The 17342-nt window shown below is 40.4% G+C and overlaps 2 protein-coding genes across 2 annotated transcripts; both read left to right on the top strand.

Annotated features, from left to right (window-relative positions):
• The first annotated feature begins 627 nt into the window (after window positions 1-627).
• LOC116385402 (solute carrier family 12 member 3-like) lies at window positions 628-11604 on the top strand. The gene is made up of 26 exons (XM_031850834.1): window positions 628-759; window positions 897-1025; window positions 1120-1195; window positions 1677-1772; window positions 2156-2295; window positions 2799-2909; window positions 3015-3126; window positions 3246-3376; window positions 3462-3546; window positions 4136-4293; window positions 4444-4551; window positions 4668-4791; window positions 4997-5098; window positions 5521-5676; window positions 5783-5882; window positions 5998-6109; window positions 6243-6377; window positions 6636-6742; window positions 6971-7053; window positions 7188-7256; window positions 7610-7714; window positions 7800-7911; window positions 8229-8315; window positions 8674-8809; window positions 9098-9165; window positions 9815-11604. The coding sequence occupies exons 1-26, from the start codon at window positions 628-630 to the stop codon at window positions 9951-9953; spliced, it is 2913 nt and encodes a 970-aa protein (XP_031706694.1). The 3' UTR covers window positions 9954-11604.
• A 1482-nt stretch (window positions 11605-13086) lies between these two features.
• On the top strand, window positions 13087-16987 carry LOC116385717 (macrophage mannose receptor 1-like). Its single transcript, XM_031851406.1, has 6 exons — window positions 13087-13138; window positions 14015-14055; window positions 14248-14622; window positions 14976-15305; window positions 16068-16406; window positions 16650-16987. Coding segments are annotated over exons 2-6 (1080 nt in total). The 5' UTR covers window positions 13087-13138; window positions 14015-14021; the 3' UTR covers window positions 16652-16987.
• Window positions 16988-17342: the final 355 nt, after the last annotated feature.

The following is a 17342-nucleotide window of genomic DNA, read 5'->3' as shown; positions in this document are numbered from 1 at the left end:
AACACTTCTGACTTTTGCGTGACCTATCAGTCCTGTCAAGATCGAACTAAAACCACCTCAGTTGAGATCAAGTGAGACCAATGTGACTTAGTAACAGTTAGTTAAAGACGTGGTCACTGTTAGAGGACCAAGGTGGCATCTCATCATTTCTGTAAAAACAAGTTTTCTCATATTTTGCTCGTTATATTGTCAGCCCTTTTTATCCATTCTGTCTCACAGGAATCAGTGAGACGTGCCGATGGGGCAGTTCACATCCAAACGTGATGGGTTCGCCCCGGGTGAAGTTAGAGATGGTAACCTCCAACTTCCTCCAACCATTGTTGTCTCGGACACGGATTCAAGGTTTGTGATGTTTACTGCCGTGTCCATTTTCACTTCCCAAAGTCATAAAGATAGTATTTTTAAGCCTGCAAAGCTTTTTCTGTCACGTCACAATACTTTCTCAGCATCTAGCAGCGTCTAGTGGCCATTAAAGGGACTGCAGCTCATGACAATTGCAAATTACCTTCAACATTTACTGCAATATTTGCTGTTATTTTTATTTTATATATATATATATATATACTTTTTTTTTTAATTAAACAACGCCTCTTATCCAACAGTGCATCAGAGCAGCAGGGCTCCAGGATGGAGCTGCGGCGATCTTCCGTCTACAGCACGATAGACCTGGTGCCACAGCTGGAGCATTATGCCAGCACACTGCCAAACCGCCAGTCCAGGAGCCGTCCATCTCTTGAGGTTCTCCGCAGGTCATTTGAGGTAGGTTTTCCAGCTCACAGGCAACTTGCATCATCTAACTTAGCAGACCATTGCTGTGAATACATTTCCACTCACACCACCATTATCATCAGGCTATTTTAAAATGTTTTTCACTGTATAAAATGTATTTTTCTCAGGAGTCGGAGGCGGATATCGAGGTCCCCAATACAGACTCAGGAGTTGGCAGTGCTCCAGACGGAGGGAATGAAGAATCACCAGCTAAGGGGAAAGGTCCTGTTAGATTTGGCTGGGTGACTGGAGTCATGGTGAGCAAACTTGTATTTGACTGTAGTCTACATAACACTTGACATATCTCAGCAAATATTTTACTGAGCTGTTTTTATCGTACTTTCGTCACAGGTTCGTTGCATGCTGAATATTTGGGGAGTCATCCTGTTCCTCCGCCTCTCGTGGATCACATCTCGGGCCGGCATTTGTGAGTTCATTCATCCCTCCATACATTAGTCCTTTTCCCTCCTCTGTTCTCTGGCTGTAACAGTCCATTGCGTCACGCTCGCCCTCTCATATGACTTTAGTTAGTTTACCTTTACGCATTATGTTGCATGAGAATAGTGTGCGCACATTGCTGGTAGAGTTTCATCTCAGGTAAAACCCTGAAGTTGTTTTTTCAGTGGTCAGTGATGACTATAACTGATTCACCACCTCTTTCATGTACATTACTTACAGTACTTTTTTTCCACCTTACAAAACGCTACAACCAAGAGACTGAACGGGCCTACCGGCCTACTTACATACTTATTGTTTTATGGCAATTATGCATGTAAAGTACATCCATCTGCTCATGCAGAGGCCAAAAAGTAGCAGTAACCGGCCTTTCTTTGGCAAAGATGGAGAAACATGCCATGAAACCTCAAACCTGATAGTAATGATGCATAACTTCATTTGTCTCATCTCAGTGTTGACCTGGCTTATTGTCCTGATGTCTGTGATGGTGACCTCAGTAACTGCCCTCTCCATCTCTGCCATCGCCACCAACGGGAGGGTGACCTCAGGTCAGTCACTTGCTGTGTCTCAAAGTCCGGGCAACGTCGTGCACTCGAAGAGTGCTAAGGCTTGAAAACATTCGACACGACGATGCTTGCAGTAATGTGTTGGTTTTATCCAGTGTATGAACATTGGTTCATGTGTTAAATGTGTGATGCACTTCTATTTTTCTCAATTAAAAATAACTAATTGGACCTTCAAAAATTGGAAACTTGTATTTGAACTAAAACATATTGAATACAAAGGAACAAAATGAATATGTAAATTTATAACATAATAAATTATTGATTAGTATTTTTTCCTGCCTCATTTAAAACTACTGATCTACAGTAATCTATGATAACCTTGTTTCTGTGTAACTTTTTTTTTTTTGATCGAACATAATTTTCAGGTGGGGCGTATTTCATGATCTCCCGCTCTCTGGGCCCTGAAATTGGAGGTCCAATTGGGGTTGTGTTTTCCTTCGCCAACGCCCTGGCCTGTGCACTCAACACCGTTGGCTTTGCAGAGGTGGTCCGTGATTTAATGCAGGTAATTATGGCTCGAAAAATTGATGCGTGATAGTTCAATTTACGTAACCCTTGAGGGTTCAGATATTTGACAAGGCAAGAATCCCATGACACCTTTCTTATGTTTTCAGTTTACCATTTTAGCTCTCTAAGCTAGAAACATAGCTTTCTTACTCGCCATCTTCCGTCTTTTCTTTTCTGCCATGTTTACCTAATCAACTAAGGTAAACGTTTTCATCGACTAGTAATCAGGTCAAGTAAGATGTTCAAAATTGCAGCGACATCTAGTGTTTAAAGAGGTGCAGTGTGAATACAGTACAATTTATTGGAAATAATATGCTGTTGCTGTTGGACCACTAGTCGTAGTTTGGCCACCATGTATAGGAGAATTTCACAACCTGAAATAAATAAATGAGTATTGTAATATGAGCATGATCCCCACAAGGTTTACCCAAACTTGAATCTATATACATTTCATGTTTGGTTTCTTGTGTTTATGTGAATGATTTGGTTGTTTTAATGTAGGAGTTTGGTGTTGTCATGGTCGATTCGATCAATGACGTGCGCATTGTGGGCGTGATCACGGTGACTGTTCTTCTGCTCGTTTCATTGGCTGGAATGGAATGGGAGTCCAAGGTGAGCACATCCTGACACATCTCGATTTATTCGCTGACTACCTTTTACTCATATGTTTTTTCTTTTTTTTTTCTCCTTCTCTCTCATTTGTCTCTGTCTTCTCAGGCTCAGATTTTGTTCTTTATAGTTATCTTGGTTTCATTTGGCAACTTCTTGGTGGGCACATTCTTACCCGCCACTCAAGAGAAACAAGCCCAGGGCATCTTTGGATACCGTAGTATGTTCAGGCTTCTCGGGACACACTGCCATTTAATAGAACATGTCATCCTAAGTTTAGTGTATATCTTTAAGTTTATCAGAGAGCAGTAGAGTGTTTTTCTTTCTGCTTGTCACCAGGTGATATCCTCATATCGAACCTGATGCCAGACTGGAGAAGACCTGAGGACGACTTTTTCCAGATGTTTGCCATTTTCTTCCCGTCTGCCATTGGCATCCTGTCTGGGGCCAACATCTCTGGAGACCTCAAAGTATGAAGAAAAAGAATAAAGATACTTTTTTTTTACATCACAGGCACCAACAAAATATTGACCTGTGTACGATTTCCTTTTGCAGGACCCTGCTACTGCTATCCCCAAAGGCACCCTCATGGCCATTTTCTGGACTACAATCAGCTATATAATTATCCCTGTAACTGTTGGTAAGCTACTCATTCAACAGTGCTTTCATTTTGAATTGCTTTGCTTCTCATTTGGTTTGATTTAATTGTCTGAACTGGTGGGGATTATATGAGGTGCCTGGTAGTTTGGGAGGAGAGACAGAAGACATGGGGCCTGAGGATTTAACACTCATATTAAGGGCAGGCGGCCATGGCTCATGGGGTAGAGGGGGTCGTCTGGTAGGTTGGTGGTTTGATCCCTGGCTGCTATATGTGTCCTGTGCCGAAGTGTCTTTGAGCAAGACACAGAACCCGTAATTGCTGCCCAGGCGCTTCAGCCCACTGCTCCTAATATGCTGGGATGGGTAAAATACAGAGGTCAACTTTTCTTAACTCATAATGGTGCCAATATAAAGTCCAGTTGGTGTTTAGTCTACAAAGAATCATCCAAGATGTGAAAGAGCTATAAGTAATCATTGGAGTTGTGAAAAGAGGGCTTTATCGTTTTCCTTTTTTTGGCAGCCGACTCCTCTTAGATGTCAAAGTATCCAGAAACAAAACAAAAAGGTGTCAAGTTCTCCGTCTAACATTGCATCAGGACTATAATGTTTACATCTTCATCCTCCTCCAGGGTCATGTGTGTTGCGGGACGCCTCCGGGAACATGAGTGACATTCTGCCTGGAAACATCACCGACGGCTGCGTGGGTCTGGGATGTAACCTGGGCTGGAACTTCACAAAGTGCATCCAGTCGCAGTCTTGTGAATACGGTCTGGCCAACAATACAAAGGTATCAAGTTCACAGAATCAAAATATAATTTTAACTTTTTTTAAATCAAAAACTCTGGTTTGAGACTGGCTTTGTAAAATAAGCCAGTTTTCAATCTCTGTTCACAAATAGTTATATAAAATATGATAATGTTAATCCTATTCCAACCAGGTACTGGGCCAAGTTTCAGGTTTCTCCTACCTCATCACTGCCGGTGTCTTTGCAGCCAGCTTGTCGTCTGCCCTCGGCTTCCTCGTCTCCGCCCCTAAAGTCTTTCAGGTGAGAAACCGAAATTGTTCTAAATTGCACTTTTACGTACAAAAATATGCAATTCTGTCATCGAAGATAACAATGAAACAAAATAATGAGCTTATATTGTCTGCCTTCTCTGCCAGTGTCTATGCAGAGACGAGATCTACCCGTACATTGGATTCTTTGCAAAGGGTTATGGGAAAAATGAGGAGCCCCTCCGGGCCTATGTACTCTGCTACCTCGTCGCTGTGGCTTTCGTTCTCATTGGTGGGTGCAATCTAATACTGCTGCTTTTTTACGTTATAGTTTTTATTAATTCACATATTTGTTTATATATGCCAATAAGGTGTTTTTGTTGTTGTTATAATGATTAAATATTGAAGTAAGGAGAAATTTCGTAAGTTTGATGACCTTCATCTGGCTCTGGATGTGCAATGCGTTTTTTTGATTTCTCCCTCCTTCATCGTTACAGCTGAGCTGAACACCATCGCGGCCTTGATCTCCAACTTCTTCCTGTGTTCCTACAGCCTCATCAACTTCAGCTGCTTTTACGCTTCAATCACCAACTCCCCCGGTGAGCTACCGGTTTGTCATGGCCTTCCAAAACGACCGATGGGAACTGTCCAGTGGCCGCTATGGCCGAGATTTAGGTTACGGAAACATTGCTGTCGTGGTTAAAAGAAACCAACATGCTGCAAATTCCGGTCGCAATTTGCAGCATGCAAGCTAGCGTGCACGCTTTCATCACTATTCCGACCCACAATCCTCTGCGCAGCCGAAAGAGCAATTAAATGCATACTGCATGCAACAGTACGCACTTTGTAATTGGCAGCAGCAGCAGGACGTACTAAAAGTATAAAGAATCTCAATCCCTCCCTTACACAATGAAATATAAAAAAAGAATCGTCAACGTCTTGGACAGAGTCAGGTCATGTGAGAGGTCACCTTGCGCCACTCGAAAGTCATATTTCATATTGTTGCCCCCCCCCCCTTTAGGTTGGAGGCCGTCGTTTCACTACTACAGTAAGTGGACAGCTTTGTTTGGAGCTGTGGTCTCTGTGGTGCTGATGATCATGTTCACCTGGTGGGCGGCGCTCACCACCTTCGGCATCATCTTCTTGCTCTTTGGATACGTCAACTACAAAAAGCCCCGTAAGTTCAAAACACACTGTATGGTCTAAAAAGCAACAACCGCTCTCTCTGCTCTTCCTTAAACACCTCACTTGTGTGTGTGTGTGTGTCTTTTCGGTGTCCTCAGAGGTGAACTGGGGTTCGTCAGTGCAGGCCGGTACATACAACATGGCTTTGTCGTACTCCGTTTCTTTGTCTGGTGTCGAGGATCACGTCAAGAATTTTAGGTGAGTGTTATGTCATGCATCAGTAATCCTCCTCTCACGCGTCAGCATACAGTCTTCTGTCTGTGGCATTTGTCTCATCCATCTTTGAACTGGAGTCTGATCTGTGTTCCGTCAGACCACAATGCCTCGTCCTGACTGGGCCACCAAACCAGCGACCGGCACTGGTGGACTTCGTCGGCTCCTTCACCAAACACATAAGCCTCATGATCTGTGGAGACATAATCATGGTCAGTGATATATGAGAGATGATACATATCCTTTATGTTAATCATGTTATCATGTTAGGTCATGTTAGCTTGTTTTTACGTCTTTCATTATTATATCATGTAAAAGACGTAATTGAATTCCCGACCCCTCTAGGAGCACGACAGGCAGACTCGGCCGCAGGACGCCACAGATTTGTTGGTGAAGTGGATGAACAGGAGGAAGGTGCGCTCCTTTTACACTCCGTTCACTGCCGACAGCCTCAGAGTTGGAGCCCGACACTTGCTACAGGTGAAACGTCTGCATGTGTTTAAATCCGTGGGGAACAAAGCACTTTAACTGAGTTTATCCGACTTCAAATTCGGATCACGATGACGACAAGTTCCATCATCTCATCTTCGCGGTTCTGTCTTTTTACTATTTAGACGTCTTCTCATTTGTTTTGCAGGACACGCCTTCTATTGGGTGCAAAGTATTACAAACATTTGATCATCCTGGGAATACCTGCATAATATCTTTTGTGTTTTTATTTGTATTTAATTTTTTAAGGCTTCTGGTCTTGGCAAGCTGAAGCCCAATACTCTGGTCCTGGGCTTCAAGGCAAACTGGAGGGACAGTTCACCTCAAAGTATTGAAGATTATATCAACACTATATAGTAAGTGTTAAAGTTAAATAAAGCAGTTGACTCTCTCGGTTTTTAGTGGCATTGAAAGATTACACAGCTCTCTACAGTGTGAGGAAATATTGCACTATTTGAAAATTCATTGTTGCTAAACTAAAATCCAGCCTCTATAACGTGCAGTAAGATTCATTTTGTTATTAATTTGCATCCCCATTTCCATTTTAAAACTCCCATTTTCACTTCCTTCTCTCTTTTCTCCAGCGATACCTTTGACGCCAACTACTGTTTGTGTATCTTGAGGATGATGGACGGGCTGGATGTCTCTGACCAGTTAGATTTTGAAGGTTTCAAATCCAGACTTTGTAATCTCTTCGTCTTTTATTTCCTCTGCATGCTTTCCTACAACATAACATATTAGTAGAATATTAAACAAAACAAAACAAAGACGATGATGGGGAATGTATTGCCTGTCCTCCAGTGAACCAGGGCTTTGAGCCGGATGAATCTGTTGAAAATGACGACCAGCAATCTCCTGGGAGGGAATCGGGTGAGCATAGTATTTACATATGATTTACATTATTATTTTTTGATATTACAGCAGTCATTCCTACGTGATTCAAACACAGTAATAATAAAGTACACACCCCTTCCCTTCCTCAGTTACTCATTAACTTCCTTACTGACATGCTCCCTCGGTCGGTCACACATACCTGACGTCATCACCCTCTACATTTAGCGATGTACTGAAAGAGCCCTAAAAACCCACTGCGCACGACCTGCTCGGCACCAATTAGCAGACAGACAATGCTAGAGGCTGGCTTGTGAACATAGACTCAGAGTCATCATGAATATTGCCCCCCCCCCCCCCCCGCCTCACTCTTCCTCCTCTTTCTGTTATAGCGGACGACATCTCCGATGGAGGCGACAGTGATCAGAACAAGACGGTGTTTCAGAACGACCAGAGGAAGAAGACCATCGACGTCTACTGGATAGCTGATGACGGAGGTGAGTTCTGACAAAGCAAGCACGGCACACGAGTCGACTTGTTGTTAATATGTGTGATAACCGATCCGCTTCTTCTCTTTGAAAGGTCTGACTCTGCTGGTTCCTTACCTGCTCACCAGGAGGAAACGCTGGCACCGCAGTAAGATCAGGGTCTTCATCGTAGGAGATGAGCAAAACATGGAGGAAGGCCGCAACGAGTAGGTGTTCATGTGATGTTGGAAAAAAAGTAAAACTTCATATCTTGTGTGTCGAATTTTGGAATAAATCACCTGTTGGTCTGCAGTCCAGTGAGGACTTTGATCTTCATTTATACTGTATCTTTTTCAAATCATTTAAATTCTATTTTTTATTTATATTATTACGTTTTTTCATGCAGGTTGATTGCTGCAGATTGTAATCTGGTAGATTTCTGGGGTATTTTGTGCAATCCATTGAAAGAGGGCACTATCATGTACATTATAGATCAGAGTGTGTTGTGTTTGTGTGCTGATACTTTGACTGTCTCTTCTTTTAGGATGATCGCTCTGCTGAAGAGGTTTCGCTTGGATTTTAACAACGTCACAGTCATGACGGACAGTGAGAGGCATCCAAACGCCAAAAAGTATTTCCATAAAACCCTCGCTGTCATAACATTCACTGAACATTTGCACTGATACAGGAGGGGATCGATCTGTAATAAAAGGCTTTCACCCTCACTGTTTTAGGTTTAGCTTTATTTTAAACAATCAAATTACAAAAAATGAAAGGCACCATGTGCAGTATCTTATTTGTTTTGACTCTGGCAACAAAAAGTGTTGCTTTTCAAGATGACAATCATGGATTGCTCCGCTCCCAAACAAATGCTATAGTCACATAAAAAATGTTATATACTACAGACTGCAGTTTGTAATTTCAATACATTTTATCTCTATCCTTCATCGCTTGCTCACTTCTGTCCGTTTGCTCTTGCCGCCTCTAAGCCTCGGTAGGTTTGTGGACAGTGTCGCCCCCTTCAGGCTACACGATGAACAGCAGGAAGGCGTCTCAGTTCAGGAACTGAGACAAAGTGCCCCATGGAAAATATCGGACAAAGAGTTTGAGGCCTTCAAACTTAAGGTGTGTGTGTGTGTGTGTGTGTGTGTGTGTGTGTGTGTGTGTGTACATTCAGGTCAGCAAACATACTGTCGCTGTTGTCATTGGTGTCAATATACAGTATTTATGTATACTATATTTATATATGAATAATATACGTTTACATAATAGCTACTTTCTATTCTTTGCCTTTATTTGTTCAACTTTGTTGTCCTTGTTCTCCTGTAAATTGGGAGCAATGAAGAAAATATAATCTGATTCTGCTCGGTGTGCTCTTCCAAATGTCTCAAATGAATTTCCCCTCCTTCACAGTCTAAGAGAAAAGTGAGGCTGAATGAGATCATCCGGAGGAATTCTCAACATGCTGCTCTCGTGCTTGTGTGAGTACACAGTTCACATGAACAGTTCAGTTATGATCAACGAGGATATCAAGACTCATTACATTTCCTGCAAATTCTGCATATTTAATATAAATGACATGTTGGGACTCTGCCCCTCTGACTTCAAACTGGTCAGTATTTTTGATATTAGTAGATATTTTGGAGGAAAATTATTTAAAAAGATAAGATACAATTTAGCGTTTATAAGCGCTACATTAACATGTATTAAAAGTTTTATAGAACACTATAATGCAGCTGTGAGCAGATATAAGGACAGCATTTGTTACATGGAAGACATATTTTACATGTATAAACAAGTATGTGTGCTTACAACTACATTATAGTGTGTTATAAACATTTACTAAATGCTGAATAGGGTTAAACGCTTGTATTTGTTTTGTTTATTTCATCCAACCTATATTCAGCTCGAATAATCCCATTGACATTTTTAATCTCTTTGACGCGGGGTAAAAGTGTCACCACATAAATACACGGACGAACAGCAAATAGTCAAAAGCAAGAACATTCAGTGCTCAGATGATGCTTAGAGCACTAATTTGCCTTTTGCAACATTTTCAACACATAAGAGTCTTCATTCTTGTTGTGCAGTGTTGTTATGCTCATGTAAATGTGATGGTTCTTTCCTCAGGAGCCTTCCTGTGCCACACAGAGACTGCACCAGTGCTCTGTACATGGCCTGGCTGGATACTCTGACCTGTGGCCTCCACTGCCCCGCGGTGTTGATACGAGGAAACCAGCAGAACGTGCTCACTTTCTACTGCCAATGAATCCGGATTTTATTAAGGGATGGACACTAAATTATGCCACACAAACTTAATAAGTAAGAAACAAAAAAATATTCGCACAATTGGTACCAGCGGAGGGTTAAAATTAAAAACCTCTATAATATTTGAACATAAAGAAAATGTGTAGAGCGCGAGAGCTCTTATAGGCAATGGTGGAAGATAACACCAATGCAGATACTTGCATTCAAGATTATCTTCAGGATGTCGATGCCATCGTAGTCGGCCACACTCGGCTACAGCTGCCAGTGAAAGCAAAGGGAGAGGAAGAGTGGAGGACCCCTGTGATGCTTACAGGCAAGAGCCACAACCTGGAACAGAAAACGATACAAGACGCACACAGACCCAAAGAGAAAGTCTTTGAACTAGTAGTCTGAGATCAGCTACAGACTGATTGTGTCATGTATTACAGCCCTATAGAAGTATCTGAATTTGGTATCTCTAGCCGTTTATCAAGGTTTTTCCCTTTAATTTGTCACTCGTCTTTGTATATATAGATGCTGTATATAGTGTTTCTGCTCATGCAATTTAAAAACTAATGAAGTGAAGGTCTCCGAAAATTACAAGAAATACATCAATTATTGAAAGAAACTCAAGAATAAGGAATGAACGTTCACATAGGATGTTTCCAAGAATAACTCCCTTTTTACTATATTATAAAGTATATATATAAATGTAATATTTGAAAAAAGAGAACTATCCTTGTAGCCTGGATGAAGAGTTCATTGAATGGTATTATCGTTATCTCTGGTAGAACCCTGGTCGTATAGTTTCCAAGTGCTGTTAGAGTTTGAATAGGTGTCCCACAGGGGTCTGTTCTTGGTCCTCTTTGTTTTGAGAAATGAGCTTCTCAAAGCTTGCTTGTTTCTGTAAGAGAAGTGCTATTTACTAACTGAAGAGATGATGAGTATAATTGCTATATATTAGCAAGTATAATAAGTAAAGTAGTATATGAAATCATTTATTTCAATTAGTGCACATTAAAATGGAAAAGTATAGTATCCATGACGTGTGCACTGCAATGTTTCAATGCATCATGTGCACATTTTCGTGCAATAGGACACCTGTCAGTCATGATGCAAGACGATGACTCATTAATACCCAAAATCTCAGTTGAACGTAAACTAGTGAATGTCTACTATATAGGAGTATCGGTGAATAAAATGCTTGATGATTTCAAACACAGAAATGGTCTGTTAATTCAGAATATTCCGTTTCATTCGATATTCTCAGATTTTCCTTCCATAAAGTAAATTTTCCATTAAATTGTTTAATTATTTGTATTATTTGTGAGGCTATTGAATGCAAATGTGAGACTTGAGGCCCTTTTCACAGCAGCCATGTGCCAGCAGGGTGAACAGGTGTAACTGATTGTGTCACCGTCATTCCAGTGAGCCAGCACAACACCAGGGCTCCGGCCTCCCTGAATGCAACACCTGTGTTTACCCTTTAATGAAATGTCAAAATAGCTGCTGTGAAAAGGGCCAATTGAATGAAACTGAAGAATATGAATTTGAAGAATGAGAAGTTTGAATGATAGCAAGATTTTCCCATCACATGTTTGGAAGTTTGTATTTAAAATGTTATCTTATTATGTGTCTGAATATTAAACAAAGATCATTTATTGTAATTTAATTGGGAGAGATGTAACATGAATGTAACTTGGGTAATAAATAACATTATAATATAACTTCGTCAACACAGTTACTGAGCCATTTAAATGCATAACACTTGATAATTGTTGTTTATTTGTGCGGACCAGACTTCAACTCTTGATGTTACTGAGGAAAAATCTTTTGGATTAAACTTGATCTCTGGCCAATGACTTATTCATGTCTTTAACTGAAAAAACATTGAAAAGTAAATTGACTGCAGGTTGACTTAAAGTTTATATAGCAATAATTTGGGTAGTTTTGAAAAACCGTTTTGCAATTGAATGTTTGCATTTTTAAATCTTTATCCTGTTTCTAAACCTTGCATGCTTATAAAATAATCGAATAGATTAAGATAAGAATTATCTTGCTTGGAACTAAGAGGCCAAACCATGTATGATCATGATCATTTAACTCATGGGGAAGCTGTTAGTTTTTTTTAAGAGCCATGCAGTGTCTAAATAGAGCACAGCTATGAATTTATGAGTGGTCTTGATCTTGTTTTTTTCAAGTTTAGTCTTCAGGTTTTGTCAAATATAAATAAAATACAGATGGTGAAACATGTACGCAGCCCTCTGTCAGCATCAGGAGATGAATACCATACACTGTCTGATGTCCACTGGGATACAAAACCATGAACAAAAAGCCACCAGACCATGAGTATGTCCATGGTAGTGTGATTCAGATAAGAGAAAGAGGGGGGGAAAGACGAGGACTCTTTGTGTTCACTGCAAACCACAGTGTGCACTAATTTGCCTTTTGCAACATCACGTGCGTCTTCATTCGTCACGTAAGAGTCTTCATTCTTGTCGTGCAGTGTTGTTATGCTCATGTAAATGTGATGTTTTTTCCCCCATGAAAAACAGGTCAGGTATCAGGTCAGTGTTCCTTCTGCCCGTGTCGCCTCTACGAGTACCACTTTGTTAAAGAGAGCTCTGTAGACTTGTATACATGGCTCTCTATCAAAGGGTGAATTAAATATTAAGCCTAAAGTGGAAAAAACAAAAAAAACATCTAAATTCTTTGCTTGTTTCCCGCTCCACACACAAAAAGTCACCTGCCATCAGGAACTATAGGACTCGGGGAAATGATATTGCCACACTTACAATATTAGGAGCTCAAAAAGAGACAGAACGTGTGTTAAACATGGCAAAAAAAAGAAAGAAATTGAATTGTTGGCAAAACAATATTTGTGTATTTTCAGAACAGTTTACACAAATGTAAAGTATTCTCCTCATGAGTAGATTTCTTTGGAATGATGCCGTTCTTTCTGCATGTTGGACGGTCAACAGGGAAGTGTGTGTTCCTCTCTGTTTACCTGTTACATCATGTAAATGACTTGTCATCAATGGATCCTTTCTCCTCTCTAATGGACGTCTCCGACTTCTGTATTTCAATATTCAAATGTTGGCGTTCAGGCGGCTAAAAGAGAGCACCTGCCTGGTTGATGTGTGAGTCTTCATCAGTACGTGAGGAGAGACACCAGCGTGAAGCGTCTAAGAGGAAGACTCACAAGATGTAAGTTACGATTGTTTTCTGTCATTTTAATCTAGTGTTTATTGTGCAGAGGTGGACAGTGCAACATTGTCTTTCTTCAGTTCATACTTCACGTAATCTAACATCAAATCAGAATGAAACTTTGACTTTTTTATTTGACTTACAAAACAAATCTGCTTATTTCTTTATATTGTTGTATTAGTGAATACTAATTAGCAGCATATCTTACTCCTCCTATGACACTAAATATAACTTACAGTCGGGTTTGTTCACTCATAATACAGAAACTTGACCAGACTTTATGGTATGATTCATAACGACAGCACAACTGTAATTGCAACTTTGCAGTAAAATACGTAATTTTCTAGCTTTAACAAGTGGTGGACACAATAACATGAACACCTGAATATGAAATGCAATCAATTAGAATAAATGCTCACAGTGCAATGTATAGTGTTTCATGACATTGAGTCAGAAGTCCGTTGATTTGACTGATACGTTGTCGTGACCGACAGCATCTCACAAGGTGTTCCTCTTGTTGCTTGTATCACCTGTACATTGAAGAAAATGACAATAATTCTGATAATAGAAGCAAACACCAGAACATCACAAGCTCACACAGAAAGATTCATTTTAGTTTGTTGTATTATCTGTAAACTATTCAAATAAGTGACCTTGGATAATAAAAAGAAGAACATTATTGCATGCATATTGTTAGTTCTGTTTTGACTACAGTTTGCATATTTCCTTCCATTCCTCTTCCTTATCAGACTTAACTTTGTACACTGGAGGGAGTGGTCGTGTGTTTTATTATAACTGAACAAACAGATGGAGACAAGCTGTTAAAATCATTGTGTTTGGTTCACTGCACACTAAAATATCAGTTTCATCTAACAGAGCAAACATGCAGTGGAGTCTGTTTGTGCTCATTCTGATGGGTAAGTGGATCATCTGCTGCTGTTTTCATTTATTTTAGCTAGAATCACTTCAGCTAAAAACAATTGTACGTCTCACACTGCTTAAGTGCACTCAGAGCCCCATTTTAAATGAAGGGGCATGATGTAATTTTATAACATTCTTGCTATTCTCTCTCCTCCAGTACTGACCACATTTATTATCTCTGTTATCAGGTCAGTGTTCCTTCTGCCTGTGTCGCCTCTACGAGTACCACTTTGTTGAGCAGAACAAGAGCTGGGAGGAAGCCCAGACGCATTGCAGAGATGAGTTCACTGACCTGGCCAAAGTGTTTGATATGACAGATATGAAGAGACTCAGTGACTTAGCAAGGAATCAAGGTGGAGCCTGGATTGGACTGCGCAACCAAAGCAATGTCGACAGGAAGTGGCTCTGGTCTCTGCCAGGGGTGGAGTTCAATGCTAATGAGACAGAATGGGTTGGTGGTGAGCCGAATGATGTAAATCATCCTGAGAACTGTGTGATGATGAAGAATCACAAATGGATCGATGACCACTGTCATCGTAGATATCCATTTATCTGCTACGATGGTGAGAATATGTGGCTAACAATGTTATGTGTATAAAGAATATCAACCTGTCTAACAATAGTTTTCCATGTGGACATATACTTCATCTTTTTTTTGGAGGTATGGGGATAAAAAAAAAATCCACAAATGAATCCTTATCAGGGCTACTTTTATTTTTATTATGTTCTGCAAGAAATGATGTGATCCACCTTATTATCCCAAACACTTTCATCTAAATATCTGAACCTGCAGTGAAATCATGTTAATCTATCTCACATGTTTAATTCATATGTTTAAAGTGAGAATATAGGATTTTATGAGAGGAAATAACTAATGAAAATGTGTATTTCTTAAGTTTTTCTGTTCATTCCACAGAAAACAATCAAAACAAATACCATTTGATTAACGAATCGAAAACATGGCTAGAGGCTCAGAGCTACTGCAGAGAACGTCACACTGACCTGATCAGTGGACCCACACAGTTAAATGACGAAGAATTCAAGAAGATAGAGCTTTACAAATTTGTTTGGATCGGCCTGTTCAGAGACACCTGGAGGTGGTCAAATGGGAGTAGTTTCTCTTTCAGATCCTGGGATCCGGATCAATTTATTGATGAGGGCGACAAGAAATGTGCTATGACTGTGTCAAATGGAAAATGGAGCTCTGATGAATGCAGTAACACAAAACCCTTCTTCTGCTATGATGGTGAGTACTTATTTGCTACATGTACACGAGCTCCATCTGCTTTTACATGTTAATCCTGTTTATGTTAGAGACTTTGTTATGACGCTGCTAGCTCTAAAATAAAATGTCACTTAAAGGACCACTATGTAGGGTTTTGGCGTCATCTAGTGGTGAGGTTGAATCAGAGCCAGTGTCTGTGTAGTGGGAAGTGAGTGTTGAAGAAAGAGAGAGAGAAAGTCAACAGCGGGGAAGAAGAGAGTTAGTTGAGTGAATGTATGGAGGATGTTTCAGTTTGTGCAGAAATAAAAGCTGCAGCTCCTCAAGACCAACAGAGGTTTCCCGTGTTTTTGTTTTCCGTCCCTGGAGACCACAACAACGGTGTCCCCTCTGTGTTTACCGATCACGGTCGGGTAGTCAATGCAGGTTGGTTTTGTCCTTTCTGGTTTACCGTAGAAACATGGCGGCCGAATCCTTGAAGAGGACCCGCTCCGTATGCAGATATAAACGGCTCATTCTAAGCAGAACACAAAGATTACTATTTTCAGGTGATTATACACTAAAGAGAACATGCTTAATAACATGAAATCCCATTTCTTCCAATAGAGCCCCTTAAATGTTCCTTAAAAGTGGCGGAAGGCATTTAAAGATCATCAGCATCAGCACCAAACATTTAGGCAGTGATTTAAAGTGGCCATATTGCAGCGCAGTGCTCTCAACAATCAAGAGAACACCAACAAAGCTGCTGCTATGATCCTGTGTTTGTGTCTATCTCTACCATGACAGATAAACTGAACCTGATCAAGGAGAACAAGACCTGGGAGGATGCCTTGAATTACTGCAGAAGGAACAACAGTGACCTGGTCTCCATCACTAACCCTCGCCAGCAGGGATGGGTCGAAGAGAAAGCCAAACAGGCCAAGAGTCCCTACGTCTGGCTGGGACTGCGCTACAGCTGCCCTCTGGATTTATGGTTCTGGGTCAGTGATAACCTGGTCTGCTATAATAACTGGGCCCCAGGAAACAAGACGGAGGACTGTGACATCGCTGTGGCCATGAGCGCAGGAGATGAACACAAGTGGTTCTGGTGGTTGGAAGAGGAAACTCATAATTTCATCTGTGCTTGTAAGTTCAGCAATAACAAATAATTATAACTCACTAGCTGCAGACGTCATATTTCTAGAATTCTTTCTTCTCATTTTATTAAATGGCACAGTGCCACATGTCGGTATCATGGCCTAGACGGGAGGAAAATCAGTTTACAGATGAGATCAGTGCGGCTATAACAGAATGTCAATTATAACACACATTTCGTAATTAAATGTAACCCTGCGATATGGTTTTTTCTGTCTCCTTGTCCTGATTCAGGAACATCTGACTGACATCCTTCATCATGGCTGGATGAGAGATAACAAACAGTGATCGTCTGTTATTCAATGAGGAAGTGTTCAGATTTAAAGAGTGGGCTTTTTATGCGTCTCTTGAGGGTGTATTTTGCATCAGTGTGGTACAATAAGAGAAAATACATACACACACCTATATACTGCTTCGCTATAGTAAATATTTAATATACTGTATTTGGAATGTTTAGTTTTGGTTAAGATACGGGGATGTTTAAAATGTGTAAAACCATGTAATCATTTAATCATATTCATTTTGAGTTTTATGTAAACAGTTGATTTTTCTGCTGCTGATTAAAAATGTTAAACAACTGAGCAGTTCTCTGACATTTCTCACGTTTATCATTTAACTAAGAGAAGATTATTATAATGATATAATTATGCATGAAATGACCTGTTAAAGAAAGCAATGAGCAATATTTAACAAATGATAGAATTGATTTGCTGCTTAAATATAGTGAAGACAGGCTCCCTACGACGTGACGGCTCGTTCTATAACAGAAACACGATTCTTTATTGATTCCTTAAGGCGATTATACACTAATGAACACATAGTTATGGATATTATATTACATTTCCGCCCAGAAATCCCCCTAAATGTGACACACTGTTCCTTTTTGCCGTCCACAGGAGAAAACTGGTAACGTTTGCAATAGAATAT

The sequence above is a fragment of the Anarrhichthys ocellatus genome, unplaced genomic scaffold (genome assembly GCF_004355925.1).
Source record: "Anarrhichthys ocellatus isolate YVR2014 unplaced genomic scaffold, GSC_Weel_1.0 scaffold11, whole genome shotgun sequence".
NCBI classification, from domain to species: domain Eukaryota; kingdom Metazoa; phylum Chordata; class Actinopteri; order Perciformes; family Anarhichadidae; genus Anarrhichthys; species Anarrhichthys ocellatus.
The sequence above is the reverse complement of the archived record's forward strand: the minus strand, read 5'-3'. Positions and strand labels throughout refer to the sequence as shown.

What these genes read in the sequence shown, in the direction of transcription:
- LOC116385402 (XM_031850834.1), top strand. Translation starts at nt 628, where the DNA reads ATGGAGCTGCGGCGATCTTCCGTCTACAGCACGATAGACCTGGTGCCA. An exon ending in GCTGGGTGACTGGAGTCATG is followed by an intron (nt 1,026 to 1,119) that starts GTGAGCAAACTT and finishes CTTTCGTCACAG; the next exon opens with GTTCGTTGCATGCTGAATAT. An exon ending in TGTGGCTTTCGTTCTCATTG is followed by an intron (nt 4,792 to 4,996) that starts GTGGGTGCAATC and finishes TCATCGTTACAG; the next exon opens with CTGAGCTGAACACCATCGCG.
- LOC116385717 (XM_031851406.1), top strand. Translation starts at nt 14,022, where the DNA reads ATGCAGTGGAGTCTGTTTGTGCTCATTCTGATGG. An exon ending in TCCATTTATCTGCTACGATG is followed by an intron (nt 14,623 to 14,975) that starts GTGAGAATATGT and finishes TTCATTCCACAG; the next exon opens with AAAACAATCAAAACAAATAC. An exon ending in ACCCTTCTTCTGCTATGATG is followed by an intron (nt 15,306 to 16,067) that starts GTGAGTACTTAT and finishes CTACCATGACAG; the next exon opens with ATAAACTGAACCTGATCAAG.